Source organism: Agelaius phoeniceus, chromosome 4, assembly GCF_051311805.1.
Source record: "Agelaius phoeniceus isolate bAgePho1 chromosome 4, bAgePho1.hap1, whole genome shotgun sequence".
In the NCBI taxonomy this organism is placed as follows: domain Eukaryota; kingdom Metazoa; phylum Chordata; class Aves; order Passeriformes; family Icteridae; genus Agelaius; species Agelaius phoeniceus.
This window is the reverse complement of record NC_135268.1, coordinates 14364145-14386972: the sequence shown is the minus strand read 5'-3', so window position 1 is coordinate 14386972 and position 22828 is coordinate 14364145. Positions and strand designations below refer to the sequence as shown.

The window sequence follows — 22828 nt, the reverse complement described above, 5'->3', positions numbered from 1 at the left end:
GACATGGAAGAATTACTCCAAAAAGCTCTTATTCCAAATATGCACCTCAAACTGCACTTCCTGAAGAAATCTTCCAAAATCAGCAATATTACAGCATACACACAATATTAAATAAATAAATAGATAAATAAATAAAGTTCCCACTCCCCACACACTGTGACTTTTATAGTGCACTTACTAAAGGCTTAATATACTTAATAAATTCAGTATGTATGTATTTCACTAAAGATTGAGATGTATTAATAATTCCATTTTCCTTAATACAGTTTCATTAATAAAGCTGTCCAGGGAGAACCATGGGTTTTAAATGACAGCCTGGGTTTTCCAAGCTCTGTTCAAACCCTCCAGATGCTGTAGTATTCTCTCCTGAAAGAAGGGGGGGAGGGAAGGGGGAATAGAGAAAAAAAAACACTTAAATTACACAGCAATTAATGAGTAGACAGTTACTAGCAGTGGGAGCTGCTGCCTGAAGTAGCAGAGAGCAGACCTGTGCATTTGGAGAAACACAGATCTGAAATAAAGTGTTAAAAAAGGACTGCTTGGCAATGAATCAGTAGGATCAGCCCAGTCCACTGCGTTCATTTACACCCTCTACTCCCTTTATTACGTAATCTGAGAATAGGATATGAGCTAAAAGTAACACAAATAAAATGCAGGATTCTTCATGTTCCATTATAAACAAACCAAGTGTAGGCACAATATTTGCTTTGTAGGTTATATAAAATGTTTATTAGGAAATAAAGTGCTCATTCTTGATCATTGTAGAAGACTTGCATAATTAACAGCTTCCTAATAAGACCAAACACTGTACATTACTATGCAAAAAACTGTACCTTTTTAGTAAGTGACAAATGATATTATAATCTAAAACTGAAAAATGCATCAATATATAAAATGTTTGTAACATTTATCAAGTGGCAATGCACTTACTGCAAGGCCCACTGTCCACGCACATGGGTACCCCATGGAAACTTACTGCACTTCAAGATGAAGTTTGTTATCAAGTAACGACATGTTACAGAAATATACCCCAACAAATACAGATATTAATGCAAACATTTTCATAATAAACATATAGTACAAATGAAAGGTGAACTGAGTGACTGAATTTACATTTTGAAAGACACGTTTTGGATATTAATATAAAGACAAGGCTCTGTATATTTAAATTGCTTTGGTATAGTATTTTCTATTTTCCTTGCACACCTGATGGCCATGAGTACAGCTGGTGTTTCTCTTTGGTCTGTTTACAGTCAGAAATGCAGTTCAACACTGAAAAGCTTCCCTCAGAAAGGCTTCTGAGGTGTAAAACCCTTCAATCAAAGCAAGTGAGACTTTAATCTGAATGCCCTCACCCTACACAAATGCCCTACCCCCACTATGCTCTGCACTGTTTTCGCAAGTTCATGAGGACTCTTGTGAAAGGGTATGAATTTCTTCCCAATACAGGACCAAATAACCCATACAAGGACCACAACCTGTTCTCCTACATAATTCTGTTCCCAAGACACAGCTACTAAGAAATTCCAGTACTGAATTTTGTCCTCTACCAGCTTACATTAATTAGGTTTCTGTGCATATGGTTTCTCATAAAATCAAAAATGGAAAGGTGTGAATTCTATTTAGTTTTAGCAAGTTCCCTGGTTAGAGGAAAGGCACTCCACACATCCAGGCAATGCCATTGCAAGAAGGTATGGAACATGGAAGCTTTGCCTAAGCAGCACTCCCACAAGAATGAAGAGGTACTAACTGCTTGTTGAAACAGAAGGCACCAACATAACACGTGCCACTTATACTTTGTTAAACTGGCCTTTTCTCCTCTGCATACGCTACTAATAGCTAAGATGTGGTTGATTATGTAGCTTTCCATTCTCTTTTTCACCAGCTCTCAGTCTTTAAACACCAGAACACTGCCATCTTCAGGAAAAAAGCACAACTGACTGCCTTCCTCCTAAACCAGCATGCCACATATGGAGATACATTCCTAGGCAAAACTGCAAACGCTGCCTCGGCGCTCTCTATAGGAAACCAACAGAATTTCAGCGTTGCATGTCCTTTCAAAAATAAAGCTTCCATGACACAGAGCAGAGGGAATACTAAAAATACTAAAAATCAGCGATTGTAATATAAACACCTTCCCAAAGGAATCCTGTGTTGCACCTCGGCAGAAAAGTCTATGTAGAAATGTAGCTAACCATTTCACAAGCAGTTTAGTTAAATGTAAATACAGACCACATAGTTGAGATGTGATTAGAACTTCACATGGCACAAGATCAGATTTTCCCAACTGTCAGAAACTTCTCTGCCCCTTTCCCTGTCACACCCTAGGAAAACTCAGTGGTTTTCAATTTTGTGTGCTTTTAAATAATGTATTTTCTGCAAAGTAGCTGTACTTATCTAAGAACCTCTGGAATGTTTATCCTAGAAACACTTAAATCATTAAAAGATAGCTTTAAAAAACGGGCACTTTGCAACTTAGCTGAAAATTATTATGTTAGTTGGGTGTGAAGAGGAAGTTCTCAAATATTTCTTGCTAAATGCTACTTATAATGCATTCAGTTTCTACCACAGAATGATGCAATTTACAATTGTACAAACTAAGTGCACTTTCTTCTGCTTAAAGAAATGTACCTCTCAAAACAGGAAAAAATATTTTAAATTAAGTAAAATACTAAGTGTACCAAGAATAACTCAGAAAGACAAGTAGAAACTCATATTTTTTTTAAAAAGTGCTGTTTCATCTGTCAGCTGTTATAATGAATAAGACAAACTGATGCCATATTATTTTAAAATTTGCTTTTGAAAGCCTTTAAAAATTGTAGTTTCCAAGAGGAAGCAGAAAATTAATAGCCTCTTAGTATGTCAGCCACTGCACATTATTTCGTCTGAAGCTTGCTGCCCTTGTGCAAGTGTTCCCAATAATATTTTTATGGAATCAGATTTCTGTCCTGGTAGATGTTTTCCCACTTGCTATCCATTCAGTTTCCAGCATTTTTGTTTCCAAGGGTGACACGCTCTCACTGCTGGCATTACACATGGCTTACGCAGGCCTGAAAATGATTTATGGAGTGAATATTTACTTTTTCCCACCAGTGAAAGATGGCCTCAGGGGTCTGATCAGAACGATCCCCTCATGCTGGGGAATTTGCTGACTGAATACTGACCTGAAACCTGGGAATCACCTACAAAGCTCAAGCTACACATGGATGTTGTTCCCCCCGTTTCCTGCTCCTGCATCAACACCATCTGACTGGGAAGAAGACGGCCGCGAGTTCCTGGAGCGCGGCTGGCCGTTCAGTCCCAGCGGCGTTCCCAGCCGATGGCTCATTTGAGAGGCCGTGTCGTCCGACTCCCAGCGCTCCAGCTCCTCTCGCACCAGCTGCTCCATTTGTTCCCTGTGGATTTCACTGTTCCGGCCCAGCCTTTCATCCTAAACACATTAAAAGACACAAGCTGGAAGTGCAGCTTCCAAACTAAGTCTAGGCAAAACCCTATACAACCACAAGAAATTCTTATACCACTTGAGTACTTCCATAGGCTAACGGGGATACAGCTCCCACAGCAAACTGTTTTATTTCCAGGGATGAAATTAAATGCCCAGGTTGCCACCTAGATGCACAACTTATATTCCACTTCGCAGATATTAGCATCTACAGAAATAACACATTTCTCCCACTGGCCATTTCCAAAGGGCCCTCAAGGAAAGAGAGAGTGAAAGGGGAAGCAGCAGAAGTCTCAGGTAACCCTCCTGACAGAAGTGACCTCCCCCACCTGCCACACACAGTCCCAGAAGTAACAAAAGAGAATAAGAGCAGACTGGGCTGGATCCCATAGACTCTAACAGACTAGTCCACAAAAAAATACTGTATTAATCCCAACAGACACCAAGGGATGGAGGGGCTGCTTCAGCAACTACTGAACACCACTGCTCTCCAGATCACAGGTTTAAATGGTGACACAGGGCTGCTGTAAGACATGTTGTCATATCTGAATCTTGAATCATGTTCCCAAAATTTCATATTTTAAATTTCATGTTTTCCTAACACCTAACTGAAATCATTCACCTACTGCCAAAGAAACCACCTCCTCTTTACCACCACTCCTTCAATCCTGCCAAGCCAGGCAGTAGGAAGAACTGCCAACAGAAAGGAAGACATTCAGGTTGTGACCAGATCACAGAGAGTTTCTTACCTCTGTCACTCCATCCAACAGCCTTCCCAACACATCTCTCCTTTTTAGCTTGGCCCTCTCCATGGCTTCCAGCTTCACAATAACAGCATCGATCTTGGAGACGATACTGCCAATGGAATGCTCCATGCGATCCACCCTCCTCATGAGTCTGGGGGCAACAAGTGGGAGCTTCAGTGACTCGGACATTGCCCAGTCAGCACTGTTCTAGCATGTCAACACCTGAGACATCACTGTTATCCAAGCACGCCTCTGACTTCCCACAAACCTACCATCCAGGAGGGATAAGGTATACCAGAGCAAGCAAGTAAAACAGGGGCAAAGCACATGGGGGAAAAAAGTACATCTTGCACTCTGCTTTCACTGCTCTTAGGCCATCATCATGGAAATTTGTTGGTTCCAGTTATGTAATTCTTTATTCAGCCAGTGTTGCTGTAATTAATTAATATGGAGTTCTATCACTTCAGACAAAATACACACTCATGAGTAACTTAAATCTTATCAGAAACAACCATTAAAGCTCTCACTGAACTTAAAATAAACTCAAGGATTTACTACTTAAAAAACCACAAAAGTATTTTCTGGCATTATTGTAACATGACCCTTTTCTCTGACTTTTCAGTGACATGGTTTTAAGGGCAGGGGTTTTGTTGCTGTTTTTTTTTTGTTTATTCTGATTTTCTATATTCTAACCAACTCCCATGAGGCTCTCTAAGGCACTTCCAGTTCAGATATTATTTGAAAGCTACTAAGAGGAATGACTTATGCACAACAAAATCCTAACACTTGCTTTTAAAAATAATTTGATTAATATCAAGGAGAGAGTACTATATAACACAAAGAAGAAAACCCACAATAAAAAAAAAAAAAAACAAACCAAAACTCAACATGCAGATTTGTCCCCCTCAGAAGGATAAACTTACACTTGGAACTCTTCATAGGAAACCCCACTAGAGCTGCTGCCCCTCCTCCTGGAGCTGTGTCCACTGTCTTCATCCTCATCCTCCTCAGAGTCATCCAAGCTCCGGGGGAAGCTGCGGCTGCTCAGAGGACGTGGTAGAGAGCTCCTATCCAGGTCCAGATCCTCCTTTGTGAAAACAAAAGCCAGAGAGAGAGAGAGAAGACGTAAAAAACCTTCACCTGTACATGGGGGATGGTGGTGTCAAGGTCAAAGAGCTCCTGTCCTCTATCAATTCCCCTGTGCCTTTTTACAGTTCTGCTCAGCCAGCCAGGAATGACAGCAAAAGTGAAGGGAGAAAAGAGGATTTTTCTGAGGCAGGAAACCAGCACAGGGAGCAGACTGGCAGACAATGCTGGCAGCATCCCACTCCTAATGCTGAGCTCACCCTCTCTTTCTCCAGGTCATCTCTCATCTGCTGATGTTCATGCTCTGTCAATTCCTGGTCCCCATCCTGATCATATTTGGTAAATATTGCTTCAATCTCTGCATCCGTGTGCCCCTTCCTGAAAAGGCAGTAAAAGCAGTTCCTTCACTTTCCATTTTTCAGATGCTGAAAGAACTCTGTGTATTAGAAAATATTTCACTTCAAATAGACTTTCATCCTCAAGACAAAGACATCCCAGTGTTGCCTATAGATTCACAACACTGATAAAAACCCCTCAGTCCTTATTCTTCATTAGTTAAAGCATCAATCTTCCCGACATTGAACACTTCTCCTTCACAACTCCCTTCTATATCTCCTTGATTTGTACCCTTGCCTTGGACTCCTGACTGTCCACAAACTCCTGCAGTAGTCTGACAGAAACATTACCATTTCCTCAAAGGTCTCTGAGGAGACCTTTGAGGAAATGGTAATGTTTCTGTCATTTCTGAGGAGAAATGGTAATGTTTCTGTCATTTCTGAAGAGATTTCTGAGGAGAAATCTCTTGTTCAGAGATTTCTGTGTTTTTCTCCCCAAAACACAGAAATTCAAGGAGGTTGGGCCCCAGAGCCCCAAAAACCTTTCTCTGGTATGCGATGCCAACACCAGCCATAATGCAGAGAAAAACACTCTGGTGTGTGTCTTTATCCACATTAGTGTGCTTCTGCTAGAGGAAAATCACACCAAAAAGTTAGCATCACAAGTCCCTGGGTATACTATTCAAGATAAGAAGTAACAACTCCCTTACCCTTTGAGATCCTGCCGGAGTTCATCAAAATTGAGTTTTCCTCCACCTTGTCTCAGACTTTCTGAAATGTCATCAACAGTAGTTTTCTTCAATTTAAGTTTGATCATGGCTTTGTTGTAGCCCTAAAAGAGAAAGTAAAATTCTGTTGTTTCTCATGAAACGAGATTTCTAGTAAGTTTATTGATTACAGAAATCAGCTACTGTATAATCTCATTCAGTGTGTTCAGTGTGATCATTCAAGGCAAAGTCTCAGATGACTGAAATACATTGTGATGGGAAGTTTTCACTCATTTAATTTACACTCAGCTCAGATTAATTTATTTTAACTGAGATGTGTACTCTCACCAGCTGCTGCCAGCTTTACTTTGTACAGTTTATATAGTATTTTATGAAATAAGTTCAGATGTGACAAATAAGATGTCAAACAAACAAAGCATTTACCTTCCTGATAAGGTCAGACAATTCCATTTCTGCCTTCTGCTGTGCCATATCTGATTTGACTTCAGAGTAGGTATCATTGATAATGGCCAAAAACATGTTCTGTTCATAAGAGAAAACAAAAATGTTGAAATTTCAAATTTCAACAGGACTGAGCCCTACTAATCCTATGACCTTGTGCTGCAGACCTTAACATGGATTTTGTTTCAAAAGGCCAGAAGAAAATGATGATCTGTTTAAAATGAAACTAACATCCAGAGCTTGATATTGAAATATGATGTGCTGCAATATAACAAATTTTAATCAACATCACTGGTTATTAACAGAACTGAAGAATTCCTTTCCAGAGACAGTTCACAGCTACACACAGCAGTGGCAGTAAACCCTGCAAAGCAAAACTTACACAGGTAACAGCTGTGAATTAATCCAGGCAAAACGGCTGGCAACAAAAATGCCTGAAGAATCAAGTTAACTACTCATCCTGTAATAATCAGCACAAAACAAACGTTCTTATCTAGTTACAGCTCTGCTTGCATTTCAAACTAAAGATAAAATCAAAAAGCTTAAAATCAGGCCCTTGGCATTTATGGCACCAGCTCTGGAAAGAGCTCTTTCTTGTACAGAGAAAGGAGAAAATATTGGTCTTGCTAACTCTGTGCCAAGCATGTAACTTAATCAAACCATGCTGTCATTGCTGAAAGGCTCCTGCTAGACATGGAGTAAATTGAATTTGAATGACTGAATTACAAATGGCATATTCAAGAAGAGTTACTCAATTTACTGGCATGCTCAATGTAGAAAGGCAATGTTATCCTCTGTTTCCTCATGGACTTAAAAAAACATGCTTTGGAACAATATTTCAGTGCCGTATCTTTATGCATTCATGCCCAACACCAGAGAAGTAAGAGGTAACTTGACAATTCACTGTTGTGCTATTTTCTGCTGCTATTTTGCCCAGCTTTAAGAGTGGGTGCTTTCTGCCCATCTTCCCTAACTGAATTTCCAGGTCTCAAACTGGTCTCAAGGGACTTGCATCAACATTTCATTCAGACAAAATGATATTAAAAACCACACAAATTATAGTGAGTATTTTGGATAACCTGCTCTGACTTCACCTTTCAGTGCTTTTCTGTTGCCCCTTAGAAAAAAGAGATTTCTTTCCCTTGCTGGACACTAGACTGTTCGTCTGGAACACTTTAGGTGCTACAAAGCAAATAGGAAACCTGCTTTATGTGAACCTTTGGTACATAGTGACACATTTGTTATTTTCCCATTGAATCCTGGTCCATCTCACCAAACACTTAAATTCCTCACAAAAGATTTAAAATTCTCTGCATCCTTATCAGTGAACTTCATCCAAGACAAAGTATTTTCCCACAAATAAAATCTGAATGCCATTCCTCCTCATCTCAAACAGTAACAAAAAGCTGCACTAAGTATGAGGGTCACTAAATAACACTAAAAATTATGATGATACAGAACTGCTGAAGAACCATGCTCTTGCAGCAGGCAAAGCTGTGTGTGGCATGCAAGAACAAAGCTGTTGTAAACCCAGCCAGCCACACATTAGAGCACTTTATGAATCAAGAGACTGCATGGAACAGTACAGCTACTTTTCACCAAAAGAGACAGCCTTGCTGTATCTGACAACCAGGCACTATTCAGATTTTAGAAATAAAATTAATAATAATAATAATAAATTAAAAATGTGGATCACTACATGAGAATGACAAAAAATATACTATGCAAATCAATTTTAAATGAGGAAAAACAGGAAAGAGTGTAGTGACCAGCCATGCAGCAATCAGGCCCCTTCATGGACCGTACACTCATCATTACCAGAAAAAGCCCCAAAAGTAGCAGGAGGAATCAAAGGACAAGTAATGCAAAAACAGCCACTGACACACCCCATATAAACAAAGTGTACATACCAAAAGAATGAAGAACATAAAGAACACAAATGTAGTGAAATAAACAGGTCCCAAAATTCGATTAGCTTCTTCAACCTCTGTGAAGTTGAAGTCTCCCAAAATTATGCGGAATTGAGTAAATCTTAAAAAACAAAACACATCCAGGAGTTGAAGAAAATATTACTGGAGCTGTGCGATGATTTTCAAACTATTTTATTCTAGCAGTGTGACTGATAGGCTGCAGAGAGATCTGCACTCTTGTAACACTTTCTCAGGGTCTTCAAAAACAATTCATCAAGCACATCTTATAGGCATAACCCAACTCACAGTCAGGTGCCACACACAGAACAAAACCATGGGGGTTATTTCTCCTTTTTGGTCACAACAGGAAGCAGAGCAAACTAACAATTACTACTGTGAAGCTCTTAGACCCACTCCCATCTTCCCCACACACATACAACCCCAACCCTCTCTCTCTAAGCTGGAAGAAGCTTGGTAATTTATGGTACCACCAGCATATTTCCAGTTCCTTCACTTCTCTGCAAGAAACTCCTTGCAACACTGCCCCAGTGTAAGGGAGCAGGGGAAATCAGTGACTGAGCAACCTATTAATTTCCTCAGTTACAATCAGGTTGTGTTGCACCAAATCAATCAAGGAAAAATTGATTAGCAATCTTATATTAAGTCCTCTCTCTCTCTCCTGGATTCCTGATACTTATAAATTTTGTGGTTGTCTAAGATGGACTCTGAGTCAAGCAACTATGAACACTATCAGGAACACAACCTTATTATGCATCCAGTATTTCAATAAGCATTTAACCACTGAACATGGAGTCATTGTTTTATCTAGGAATGTAACCAACCCCTGTAAAAATCATATCACACCAACCCAGCCCTGCCATTTTTAGCTTACTGCTCTGACAGCAATAACACAGAGATAAAAATGTTATAAAAATGTGTTTTCTATCAGGTTATATCAACAGCAGTGTGCCTGCAACTTATCTGCTTAGATGGACATCACAGGATTTGCCTCTGATAAAGTAACTGATTCACCAATGCATCAAAATCTTCTTTCCATGTTTTATACCTGTACTTACATGCAATCTTGGAAAGTGCTGAAGTCATCAATTTGAGTGCCAAAGACAAGATAGGCCAACTGAGCATATGCTAAGAAAATAATAAAAAACATAATGGCAAAGCCAATTACATCCTTGACACAGCGAGACATTGTGGTGGATAACTGACTCATCGTTCTGTTGAAGTTAACAAATTTGAAAAGCTGTTAAAAGAAAAAAAACAAAGAAAAAAGCTGAAAAGTGAAGGAAGACAATTTCTTAACATAATTGCTCTCCACTCTTTTACATGAGATGTCTTGAACATGGCTAGAGACAAAGCAGTACCCAGTAAGAATTACTGACTTATCAATTGAGGAATAATAAAAACATTTCTTAACATGTCTGCTGACAAAACACAAGGACTGACTACTTTTTCTAGACCGAAACAAGAGCTGACTACACCTGTAGCAAATTACAACTTAGGTTTTCATCTGCAAGAAGTTATCACTGTTCTGACTTTCTCACATGATTGACTTTGAGAGAAACATGAGTAAACCTAAAATAATGTGTCTCATGAAACTCAGAATACTGCTTACATTCTAATGGTAGAATAAAGATGTGTGTCTTGAATTACCTTAATCCAGACAAAAAACACAGTGACTGCAGCAATGTTGTTAAACTGCATTTGCCAATATGCTAAGGGTTCGAAATTGGGGAATGAGTTCTGATCTTCCAGCAGCTTCTTCAGAAGCATATCGACAGCTGATGTCCTATAGATGTTAATTCCTATAGCTACCACAGACAGCTGAGGACAAAAGAAACACACAAATTTACAAAAAGTAATTAGGGTTTTAAAACAAATTGTTTGAGACATTTATGTCAGATAAAGTTAAGATATGCAGAACTTCATGCATTTCACAATAAAACCATTATAGTCCTGGACAACAGACAAAAAGTCTGGGAGTAAGAAGATTTAAAAGTCATTTCCTTGCCACTGTTTGTGAAGAACAAGATGACAGTGGCACCTAGCAGGATTACAGAAGTGATGTTGTCGCAGAGAAGAAAATGTAAGGAAGAGAATATGACAACTCAAACAGACAAAGGTGAAAAAGAACACAGAACAGAAAGACAGCAGTAGCCAAAAAGGTACTACAGTTTCTCTAGAGCACAGACTGAGCAGTATTGCCCAGAACAAGCAACAGCAGAGAAGCTGCAGTTTTACCACAGTTTTCTTGCTTTCACTTCTGCAAATGTGCTCTTCATTACTGTATGTGAACACTTCACCACATATAGAGAGTCATAAGTACATAATCCTACATTTAAACAATGCCCTCAGGCAACGCATAAACATAGAATTCTGACCTCTTGTGTGAACTGAATTTTACACTCACACTTGAATACTCTTCACTGACTGTAACAGCAAAGCATTTTTTCCCTGCCCAACCTTTAAGTGTAAAAAACAGCACACAGTTCATGTAAACATCCTCCTAAGCAGCCCTTCATTTACAAAGCACTATGATGCAAGTAATATTTCCCTGGATTACAAATACTGGCTTCAATACTTGAAACCTCTGATTAATCCAAGCCTGAAGATACAAAACAAGTATGGGGCTGGAACTGTTTCAGCATTTCTGGCTTTGTATACTTTTGGTAAGCACAGCTTGATCTGAGTCCAGAGAGAATTATATTATGCAGCTTTATATCCAAAGCTCATATTTTCTGGCACACTAGGATTACTAATGTGCAACACTGTCCACTTAACCTAGACAGCTGCTAGCACTCTACAATTCTGAGGCACTTCTTCAAACTTGGTATTAGCTGGTGAGTATTTAATACCAAGATAAATCTCCTTGTGGTTCTTTGCAAACATATTCAAATCCAAGTCCCATTCCTTGAAATGTAAATCACTTCTTTAAAGCAGATGATCTTCTTATTTGAAAGCCTGTGCAATAGTCTGTACCAGATATGTAGATGGGAGGGAAAGTTTGTCGCCTTCAGTAAAAGTCTGTATAAACAAAAACTGAAAATGCATGATGGACAAATACTCTACCTTTGCACCAGGCTGAAAGCACTGAAGACAGAACAACCAACTTTGTGAAACATACCAACATTGCAACACAGACTAAAATTGTCATATTCAGACTGAATAGCCTAATAGTCTGGAAGTATCCTTCCTAATGATGGTCCTGTACTTTAAAACCACAACAGGAACACTGAGTAATTCATGTCTCCCACAAAGTGCACTTTAGAAAGCAATTTTAGCCTGATTACAAAGGTTGCTTACCACAATGATAAGGATATCAAGGCAATTCCAAACACTTCTGAAGTAGCGCAGTCTATGAATGCGAATTTCTAAGACCTCTTCCACCATATAATACAGAACAAAAAGACAGAAGGACATTTCACAGGCTGCCAGGAAAAAATCAAAAGTGGAGATGTAATGAATCAGCCTCACAGGCTGAAAGTGCCAAGATGTAACCAGGCCTCCAGTGGCTGGAAACTCTATTAGCAACCTGCATTTAAAAAAAGGCAAAGAAAAAAAGAATTTAATTTAACATGAACTGATGAAAAGCACTACTAAAGGACACTTGGGTTTATTTGTATAATTATCTAAATAATAGAAACTAACCCACATATGATTCTGATTTTTCACACCACACAAAAGTTGTAAACGTAACCACACTCACTTTTGGCTAAAACTCAAAGCCTTTCAGGAACGGTGAGGAAACAGAGACTGAAAGATTTGTTTTCATCTCTGCCTGTTTCATTCTGTCTAAACCAAAGCCTGATGCTCTATACCCATGTATTTACTTGTATATGCCAACTCTCTAGAAAGGTCTCCTGCAAACTGCACCCAAGGCATTGTGTCACCAGGAAAGCCAGGACAGACTCCATGAGGAGTGTCACTTCTTTGACAGGGAGGTATGGCACTTCAGTTGTCTGTCTCTTTTACACAAAACATACACTCACCTATGTGGGATTCACATTCTCTGAACCTGAGAGAAGCAGTGAGAGAAGCAGAGAAAAGAATGATCAAAACAATTCTTATCTCATTCGCTGCTCCTGTGTTGTGCCAAAGTAGAATGCAATATGGAAATTGTTTACCCAAAGTGATGGTGTTTTGTTCCCTTGGCCTATCAGGGCCAAGCAAACGTGCAGACTGTCAGTCAGCAGACAGTCACAAGATTCCGTGCAGTTGGGTGCTTGTGCAGATTCAGTTTAGATGTAATATAGTGTAATATAATATAGAATAATATAGTATAATAAATTAATTAATTAGTCTTCTGATATCCATGGAGGGTCCTCATCATTTCTCCAGGACATCAGGCAAAAATATCACCGATACACCTATGTCCCCAAAACAAAGCCACCACAAGAAAACCCCAGGTCTACAACCCACACTGTGCAACTGAACACTGTTGTGGTTCTGTTCATACCTGATCACGCAGAACAGGTTGATGTTTGCATTGTACACAGAGAAATCAATGAAGGCTGCTCTGGTCCCTCTGTCCAGCCACAGGTTCTCCTTCAGGCTTGCAATCTGCAGAGCTGTCACTTCTCTGGTCCTCGAGAGGTCTTGGTAATAACCAGCCCCGCTGTATGTGGCAATCAAGCCCCAGTGGCTGCTGCCATTCAAATCCTTCTCATTGGTGTATGTCCAGCTAGTTCAGAAGTGAAAGAGAGCACGTTGGTCTTTCCACTTTCAACTTACAATGAATAAAACAGACACCAACAAAACCTGACCAAAAAACATGCATTAGCTATTAAATATACTTTAATTCGGGGGGGTCCTTGCTACAAAGTTTTGATGTAACCTCTGAGAAAGAAGTTACAAAGTTCCTTTGACTAACACCATAAAATTAAGATAGAAAATGGTTGACAAGTATATAAAAAATGAGTATGTATCTACAGGAACGCTACGTACGCAGTTCCATTCCGGAGTCCAAAAGGAGCAGTATCTTCATTAGCTACAGAATAGACATCATAACAGTCTTTGATTTCCTCCTTTAAATCTTCAGGTATGGAGCACGAACCGTTTCTGACTTTCAGCTGCCGAATGCGAGGCACTCCTAGGAGCAGGTTCTCATAATAAATGAAGCTTTTGTTTTCTGCCATGGTTTTGTTGTTGTACCACATTTCCCAGTAAAGACCATCCAACAAAGGGCCTTCTGTGAACTGAGGAGGATGACAGAACTTCAGTTTGCATGCTGCCAGCACTGTTTTTGTAGATCTTCATTCCACAGAAGTGTTAGAATTGCAGTTAATAATTTCTCTGACATAAGACTTTACTATTACCTGCCCTCCAAAGACATCCCACAAACTTGCCCTACCCTGCCCCACCAACATTATTTGAGCTCTAAATTTTTCACATATTAAAGGCCTACTTTGTTCCATAGCTTTGACATTGTGCACATAGATTTTCATGCACAAGCATGACCACGTTAGGAAAAAAGATTCTAAAGGTTAAATTTAAGGTTCATGACAATACCAGTGAACCACAGCAACAGAGATATAAAAACTTGGGTTTAGATTACCTTCCAGAAGTCATCCATTGTGGACAAAGTTTTGAAATCAGTTTTCTCTGTTTTTGACACAGGTGTTTCCAGGAAGAGCTGTGACATAACCCTTGTATAATAGTACATACTGGAACTCACTGTCCCATAAGTCACTGCAGAAGGTTTGGTAAGGAGTGAGAGATAAAGGAATGAAAGACAGAGGAAAAAAAAAAACAACAAAAGCCTTTATTTGTTTTGAATGCATCAGGTTGAATTTGTACAGATTTTGTAGTGGAACTATTAAGCTCCAAAACAAAATCCAGACCAAGCAGCATTTATCTGTCAACTGTGATTAAAATACAAAAAGCAGTGAAGGTAGACTGATCAATCAATTTATAATACTCTCTTCTCCTTTCCACATCTCATTCTATTATTAATGCTTCTACCAAAGTAAACCTCAAGGAAAAAAAAGGCACAATTCAGCAGCCTGAAGAGAGGCAGGCGGGGCCTTTTCAGGTGGCTTGTGCTATCCAAGGCATGCATGGAGAACTGGCACAGATGGCACAAAGACCTCAGGACAACTATGCTCTGCTTGAGCAGATAATGACAGTCAACCAGGATACTGCAGGGCACTGGGAATGACACGGATTAAGCAATGAACATCCAGTACAGATGTGCAGTGCCTTTAAGAGAAACTCCCCACAGAAAATAAATGACTGTATTACTCCTTTTCCTCACACAGGGCCAAAGGTATGGCTGAGGGCCACAGAGCATAAATTATAAAATGATGTACAAAACTAAGATGGGTTGAGGAAATAGTCTTTGGCATGGGTATTTATGTGGAATAAAACAGAGTACAATGGAACTGATAAAGGAGCCTGATATCCTAGGCCTGATCAAGCAGAAGCCTTGGGAGAGACAAACACAGATAAATTCTCCCTGGGCAAGAAGTGAGCAAGAGACATGTTGTGAAACTTTTGTGATAAGATAATGTTACCAGGTGATGTGATGTCATGAAGAATGTGCAACCAATGGGAAATTGTTACCAAAAATAGAACCTTAATGAAGTGCCATACCAGTAAAACCATATATAAATGCCTTATATTCTCAATAAAATTGGCTTCTGATCCAAGCTCAGATGCCCCTGTCTCTCCACTGCCAATAGGTATTGTTACCACCTGTAAATACTTGAACCACTCTATGGCTAAAACTCAGAGGAATCTGAAAGATTAGGCCTACACTGAACAATCACTGTCAGTTTTGGTAATTGTATAAAATTTATAAATTTTTTGCTTCCCTTAACAACCAGAGAGCAAAAACTATTTTTAATAGAGTTCTGCTGTGCACATGGAATATATCATATGACTGTGCAATACCTGGATTCTCTCTAAACATTACTCTCCAAACAACAAGAGAACAAGAAATGCTCACAGCATTTAGCCTGCAGTGGGAAGCACTCTCCTAGGGCATGCCAAGCCACAGACCAGACTGACCTCCAGTTATTGCTTATGTGAAAAATAAAAAGGATACTTAAAAAATACTAATAAGTTAGCAATATCTCCAGATATTTAACACACTACATTTTTCCTTTATTCTGTTAGCAAAAATCTTTTTCTGTAGCAAAACAAACAGTTAACAGCTTTTTAAGAGTCAAACTTCTCCTGCTGAAACAAATCTCACTTTAAAGCAGACCCCTCACTGCAACACTTCTCCTGGTGCTACAGTGTGCCAGCCACAAGCACCCTTGCACTGCTTTGTTCATAAACCTTCTCTAAGCATCTTAAATTACTCAGGAAGGAAAAAACCATGATATTTAATATATAAACATGCCTGCAGTACAACATCAAAACAGTTGTGTCAATAGTATAAAATTTGGGCTTTTTAGTAATTCTGTTACGTTCAAGCAGAGCAGACTTGCTCTCAGAGACAGTCTACCAGTGTAGTTTTGCCTTTGCTTTTCCACTCTGAGATTCCCTCTCACAAAAATTTAAAACATCACTTTGTTGTATTAAAACTGATCGTAAATGGCAACTCAAGAGTCATCACCAGCATTTCAGCCATTTAGGGCAGAACTGCTCACACTAAAAACTAGAGACTTGAAACATACTGGCTTTCTAAAGATACACTAACTTAATGTGCAATTTTGTTGGTTTTCTCCCTAGCAAACAAATAAAACAGATATTTTGTAACTCCACAAGAAGTTCTTTCTTGCATTGTAAATTTAATATTACTATGTTCTGTGTTCTTTAGTGTTATGATACTTCATATGGTATCAAGACAACAAATGGCACAAACCACAGAAGTCTCCAGCTGTGATCTGTATATAACCTTGCTAATGAACTTCAAATGTGGTGATTCAATTATTTGTCCTGGATGGCTAACTCCTCCTCTTCATTTACCATTTCTTCTCAGTGATTTCAAAAAGTGTAGCAGAAGTATTACACTGCAATGTGGTACTGCAATAAAAAAATGCTCTCTAAAAACAAAGAATAAGTCTATTATCATCCTACCTGAAGATTCTAAGCTTGTTAAGATGCAGAAAGTTGTTGTATTTACAGTCTCAAGCAACAGCCCATGCGCAGAAAAAAGAGAAATATTTGATTCCAAGTATTTGCCTACCTCTCTATTTATTCTCCCACATCAAACAACCTCCTTTCTGGAATCACAACAAGCAGGTAGTACAGAACTGGATGCACTGGTGCTGAATAGTACTTACAGACACAAAGGACCACGAGGAAAACCATGTATGTGATCAGCTCCCGTAAAATACTTTTCAAGTACTGCTCTCTGCTGGTGTTGCTCTCTTCCATGAGTCTTGTCCCCCACAGACCTTAAAAGGAAAAAGATATATATAATGATGTGCACAGATGTCTGGTACACATACACAAGTGACATAGTAAGTGGTGTTGAAAGCTTAACCTTTGTCATTGCTGCAAGTTCTCCTATGGATTTTAAGTTTAAGAAAGACAAGCTTTGTTTGCAGACAGATTGGGGCCTGAGGCAGTATTAACTATCAGTGAGATACCATAATAATTTAGGAACAGTTCAGCAGAACTCTAACAGAATCTTTAGAAGATTTGCAGAAATACTGTTGCTTAGAACCATACGGTATAAAAACAGACACAAGCATACAGAGACATGCACAGACAGCCATCCTTCAAGAAATGGAAATGCAGTGCTTTGGTATGTTATCTTTTGAACATGCAAATCATTGTTCAATGAATGAAAATTCACATTCATGATTCATGGGCCTTTAGAAGCAGTCTTAACTTTCTACATGAAAGGAGGATACTTGAGTCAAATTTATTTTTAAAACACCGTATGATAACCTTCCTCTCTCAGATAGGCAGGGGACACAGCAGGGATGTTGGTGAGCATTTCTGCATGGTTTCTTTCCCTGCACAACAAAGAGTTATCAATTAAACATCAGTAGCAGCCTAAATGAGCAATTGCTGCACAGTCTAGCTGTCAGCTTGAGCAACTGCATCAGCTGAATGGTTTCTGCCTGGTCCTCATTTCACATAATGCTTGACATTCCCAAAAAGACAGGGAGAGAAGCTATTCAACTTTGGTGATCTCTTCCAAGTGGGTAACAAAAAAGCAAAAGGATCTTTTAAATAGAGTCTTTTAAGAGGAACAACCACCTCGAAACAAAATGCAGTTAACAATCACCATCCTTATTTCCTATGCCTAGTACAGAATAGAAAAAAAGCTGGGAACAGCTGCTGTTGCTCAGACTGTTCCCTTCATGGAGCTTCTCTACATTTAAACCTAAAGCAAGGCAATTTGACCTCAGTTTCTGATCAGTGAAAAAGCATTTAAAACTAAAAATTCACTCCTACAGAACTGCAGTAAACTTCCATCCTTTTCAGGTGTTTTAAACAGCTAACCTTTCAAAACATCCTTTACCTTCTCAGTAGATGGAAATGTAGTAACCTTAAACTCCCTAGGAAAAATCCTGGGTCCATCAAACATACCAGAGTAATTTGAAATGGAACAGTAACAAGGGACAGCCAAAATGCATCATAAACCTGACAATGAAGCATGAGCTCAGTCAATCTGCAACCACTGCTGTAAGGCTAAGACAACGGGCTAAGCTGCCTGCTGCACACCTTTGTTTGCTAACAGAGATGGGAATAAGGAAGCTCTTACCTCTACTTGCATAAATGAGAAAAAAATGTCTTAGATGTTTCTTGTAGCCTTTCAGCTACCACATTTTTAAGTTGTGACATAAACCTGGAAACCTCTCTTGCATGGGCACAGCAAGCACAGTTTAAGCATTAATCTCTGTTCACATGGTTTAATTGGTAACTTAGGGCCTTCCCTAGTGTCAGCCCCCAAATAGGAGAGCTTTTCCAAAGCTGTTCTTTAAGGCCAAGTTTGAAAATGTGCAGATAAAGACTGCAACTTTACTACACTGAATGCCAAATCCTCCCCATTACGTCATTCTTGAGGACAAAAACACAAATCCAAGAACATTTACTGAGTCACTAATAATAATAACAATAAATTCAGCCTCTAGCACAGCACTATGTTGCACTATCAACCTTCATAATAAAGGCAGGAAGGTATTATGGAAGAGAGGAAGAAAAGGCTGGAAAAGCCAGTGAGCTAAGCTGGCAAGAAAGCCAAGTCCCGGCTGTCAGCAATTACTCACCAATAAGATATGTGGTGAGCAGAAGCAGAAAGTTTCCAAACTCAAACTCTGTCATATTAGACTAGCATTAGGAATCAAGTCAGCAAAGAACAGAAAGTTACAGCAAAGAAAAAATCCAACTAAACAGCACCAGGGATCACACAATGATTTTTGTGCTTAATGAGCTAGCTTGGAGCTTTCATTAGCTGTAACATTTTTGCAATATAAATATATTATTCCCCTTTTTCCCTTGTTAGAATATTGATTTAGATGCATCAAACATAGTAGAGGTAAGCAGTGCTGGATTTTACATCTGCTGCAAACAACAAAACTGTTTTGTTTTCTTATATACATTTGATATTCATCAACTTTTTGACATAATCTGTGTATTTTTATCAAATAAATCTGCAACTAGCAGTTGCTCATACTCATTCTGTATGTAGCAGTCTTCATGAAAGTATCAATTAATGAATGACTGGGACGGGTATTTTGTACCTTTATATAACAATAACTAAGAAAACCTTTCAAGAAATGCCCAACACACATCAGTGATGACAGACATGAGGACATGGCAGCACTGGGTGACCAAGTACAGCTCTACAAGGCAGGGCTACCTTTCCAGGCTGGCTCTGGAAATACACCTTGTTTTTACCCATCACAACTTCTGGTAACTTCCTCCTTAACAGAGTAGAATAATCAGTCCCTCTTGTCTCAGCATCTGGGATATTTGCTGAAGAGATTTGTAAAACTAGAGGAACTAAAGGCACTTCACAAACATTCATGTTAGAATCTGAACAGAATCCACATAAAGAACCTCAGCTACTGATAGCTGGTTCTATTCACTTAGTAACTCCTGTTACAGCAATTAGTAAAATCCCAATACTTTAAATCCTCTCTGCATTTTTCTTTCATAACTCATGGCAAGTAAAGTGCAATCTGTCATTGAACATCCTTCAATACTAAGTGGAATCTTTTTTGCCATGGTGACTCTATCACTTGTGATATCCAAAGGATTGTTCGCTCTTGTTGAATTCCGTCTAGTGAGATGCAATTCTATTAAATAAATCTATGCCAACTTCCCTGTAGTCCTTGAAATAAAATTGAATGCACCATTTCCAGTCTTCAAAAGATACTCATGGATATCCATGGAATATCTAAAGAACCGTGGAGTATTCTTCACCATAGTAAACCTGCAGTTATCCTTGGAGTGCCCAATAATATGTCAGGCTTGCAATCAGCCCTTTAAACTGTGCAGCACAGGGATCACATTCTTCAGATAAGGGGTTACCTATTCCACAGAAGTACAGCACCCTGCAGCACCTCCAGAGTACCGAAGTCTCACCCAGACATTTACTGTGCCCAGGAATTTATGGCAACATTCTCATCAAAGAGCCAGAAAAGGATCTGTCGACTACAGTAACTTTAGCTACACTGCCTATAGAAGGAGGTCAGGAATCAACAGAAACTGTTTTCAGTACTACTGCACAAATCACAACAGAGATGGAACAGGAGCAACACCTGCCAGGTCACCACCAGGTCACTCACATTCGCCTCATGTACAAACATTGCTATTTTTCACCACAGTTGAAAATATGCACAGGAGGCTCCTTCTTGGCAACAACTAAGATGAAGGGAGCATCTGAAGTATAAAAACTTTGTAAAACTTTTTTTAAAAGGACTTAACTTTCTCCATGTGAAGCAGCTCTTTTCCTAGGCAATTGTACATCTCAGCAATGGACTAAAACAAACACTCTACTGGAGACTCCAAACAGCACAGTGCCAATTCATGCACAACACAATTATTACTGGTAGTTTTTCCTGGTTATTCTGGTTTCTTGTTATGAAGTGACTTGGGTCATTGAACAAGTTCCCAATAAAATCTGCTAAAAAGAAAACATGCTCTATTCCATAATCTCTGCAAGTCTGACTTGCATACCACTAAGATATTGCAATGTACAAGAGGGATTTCTTTTGGTGCAATACAGCCAAAGCTAGAGAAATCATTACAGCAAACAATCTTTGAATGCACATGAAAATCAGAGAAGGTACAAATCCTTCCTTAAAGTCAAGCTTGTTTTCATAGTTCCATTGATGCCGTGGCAGCCAGTAACAGTAGTACTATCTACTATCTTCAGAAAATCCACATTTCAGAAGAAGAATCTTTATTTTCTAAATATGGTTTGCTTTTTCTGCAGCTTTGTGCAGTGCCTTGGTGGCAACCGGACCGCCCGTGCAGTAAAGATTTTACCCGACACTTAAACCAACGCTCTGTTTAAAATCCTTGTAGTTTGAAGCTGACATTTTAAGCTTCTCTGAAAAGAAAGGAGGGTTTTCAATGTGTTCTCACAACCTTAAATCCAAAGGACTCTCCATCCAGCATTCTCTCTGCTGCTGTCAAATCAACCTTGTACAAGGTGAGATCAGCAGGAAGTTACTGCAGTAAGCTTTTAATGACACTTCAAATGTTCAAATGATATGTGCTCAGTTTTGCTTCCAACTCTGTCCCTGGTCACCAGCTGTGTGACAGCAGACAGCACTTGACTGTAAAGGGCAGCACCAAGGCACTGCACAATACTGCAGAAAAAGCAAAGTGAATCAAACACCCTCCCAGCAGCCCACTCTAAGTATCCCACCCCATCCTAACCACTTCTGTAGAATGGGGTATTGCTGAAAAAGAAGCACAAGCATTCTGCCCCAACCTTCCAAAGACCTGGTGGTGGGGCAGAAAGCCAAGGTTGGAAAAGACCTCTGGAGATCATCACGTCCAACCTATGACCCAACATCACCATGTCAATTTCACCGTGGCATCGAGCACCACATCTAGTCTTTCCTTAAACACCTCCAGAGACAATGACTCCACCACCTCCCTGGGCCCTCCATTCCAATGCCACCTTTTCTGTGAAGAAATTCATCCTAATGTCCAACCTAAACTTCCCCTGTGCAGGAGTGTCTTACACGGAAAGCAGCCAGGAATAAGACCTGGGAGGCAGAGAGGTGGGGAAAGCGAGATGGGGGTGCATCTGCGTGTGCTGGGGGCCATAACCGGGACGAGGATCGGAAGACAGATGTGCACGAAGAGATGGGGACATAGAGACAGAGGATGGAAAAGGACACGGGCAGAGGGAAAGGAGGACTACAAGCAACTACAGAGGAGAGACTACAAACAACTCTACAGCGCGCAGGAAGCGGCATCCGCGCCTGAGGAGCCGGGTCAGTGTGCGGGGTGCGCGGCCGGGGCCCTCTCACCTCGCAGTCTCCGCGCCAGGCGCTTGGCCCAGGCCGCTCTGCGGGGCGCGGCCCCGTCGGGCGGCCCCGAGAGGCGGCCCGGCCCCTCGGCCCCGCCGCGCCCCGCGGGGCCCCGCCGCGCCCGCCGCCCGCCGCCCGCCGGGCCCCCCGTGCCGCTGCCCAGCGACGACGCGGCTCCGCTGCCCCACTCCACGTCCATCTCCAGCACCGGCCCCGCCGCCGCCGCCGCCGCGTCCTCCTCAGGCTCGAAGCCCGGGTTGTCCCGGCTCCAGGCCTGCCTCGAGCAGACGGAGAGCGGCGGCGATGGCGGGCAGGAGCCGGCCCGCGCCGCCTGCCCCAGCCGCTCCAGCTCCAGCTGCTCCCGGCCGCGCCGGCAGCCGCCGCCGCCCGCCATCGGCCCCGCCGCTGCCGCCCCTTCCCCGCCCTCTGGCGGAAAGCCCGCGGTACAGAGGGAGATGTAGTCCCCCTGGCTCGCGGCGGGAGCGGCGGCCGGGACCTCCTTCCCGCCGTCCTTCGCCTCCTCCCACGCCTCCCTCCACTCTCCAGGGCTGGCCCAGACCGCCCGTGCGGTAACGGTGCAGGGGCCGGCGCTGGGTGTTTGGAGTCCCGCTCATCCTCGGCGAAAGTACGAGGAGGCCTCGCGAAGAGGTTGTACTGGTTAAATTTGTGAGGAACAGCCATTTCACATCATTTTAAGAAGAAGTATTAAAGCTCCCCCGGCTCGGTCC

The 22828-nt window shown here is 40.8% G+C and overlaps 1 protein-coding gene across 4 annotated transcripts; it reads right to left on the bottom strand.

Annotated features, from left to right (window-relative positions):
- Window positions 1-701: 701 nt before the first annotated feature.
- PKD2 (polycystin 2, transient receptor potential cation channel) lies at window positions 702-22598 on the bottom strand. 4 transcript variants are annotated; one of them, XM_054633042.2, is made up of 16 exons: window positions 22101-22595; window positions 16935-17048; window positions 14258-14391; window positions 13648-13898; window positions 13160-13384; window positions 12007-12235; window positions 10357-10527; window positions 9765-9946; window positions 8689-8809; window positions 6761-6859; window positions 6320-6441; window positions 5535-5652; window positions 5112-5275; window positions 4192-4339; window positions 3165-3430; window positions 702-3050 (listed from the first exon to the last, which is right to left on the bottom strand). In XM_054633042.2, exons 1-15 carry the CDS (start codon window positions 22492-22494, stop codon window positions 3197-3199), a joined length of 2706 nt encoding a protein of 901 aa, XP_054489017.2. In that variant the 5' UTR covers window positions 22495-22595; the 3' UTR covers window positions 702-3050; window positions 3165-3196. The 4 variants fall into 4 exon arrangements, with proteins under 4 accessions (XP_054489017.2, XP_077033046.1, XP_054489016.2 ...); XM_077176931.1 differs by having other exon boundaries at window positions 702-3430; window positions 5112-5272; window positions 22101-22598; XM_054633041.2 differs by having other exon boundaries at window positions 702-3430.
- Window positions 22599-22828: the final 230 nt, after the last annotated feature.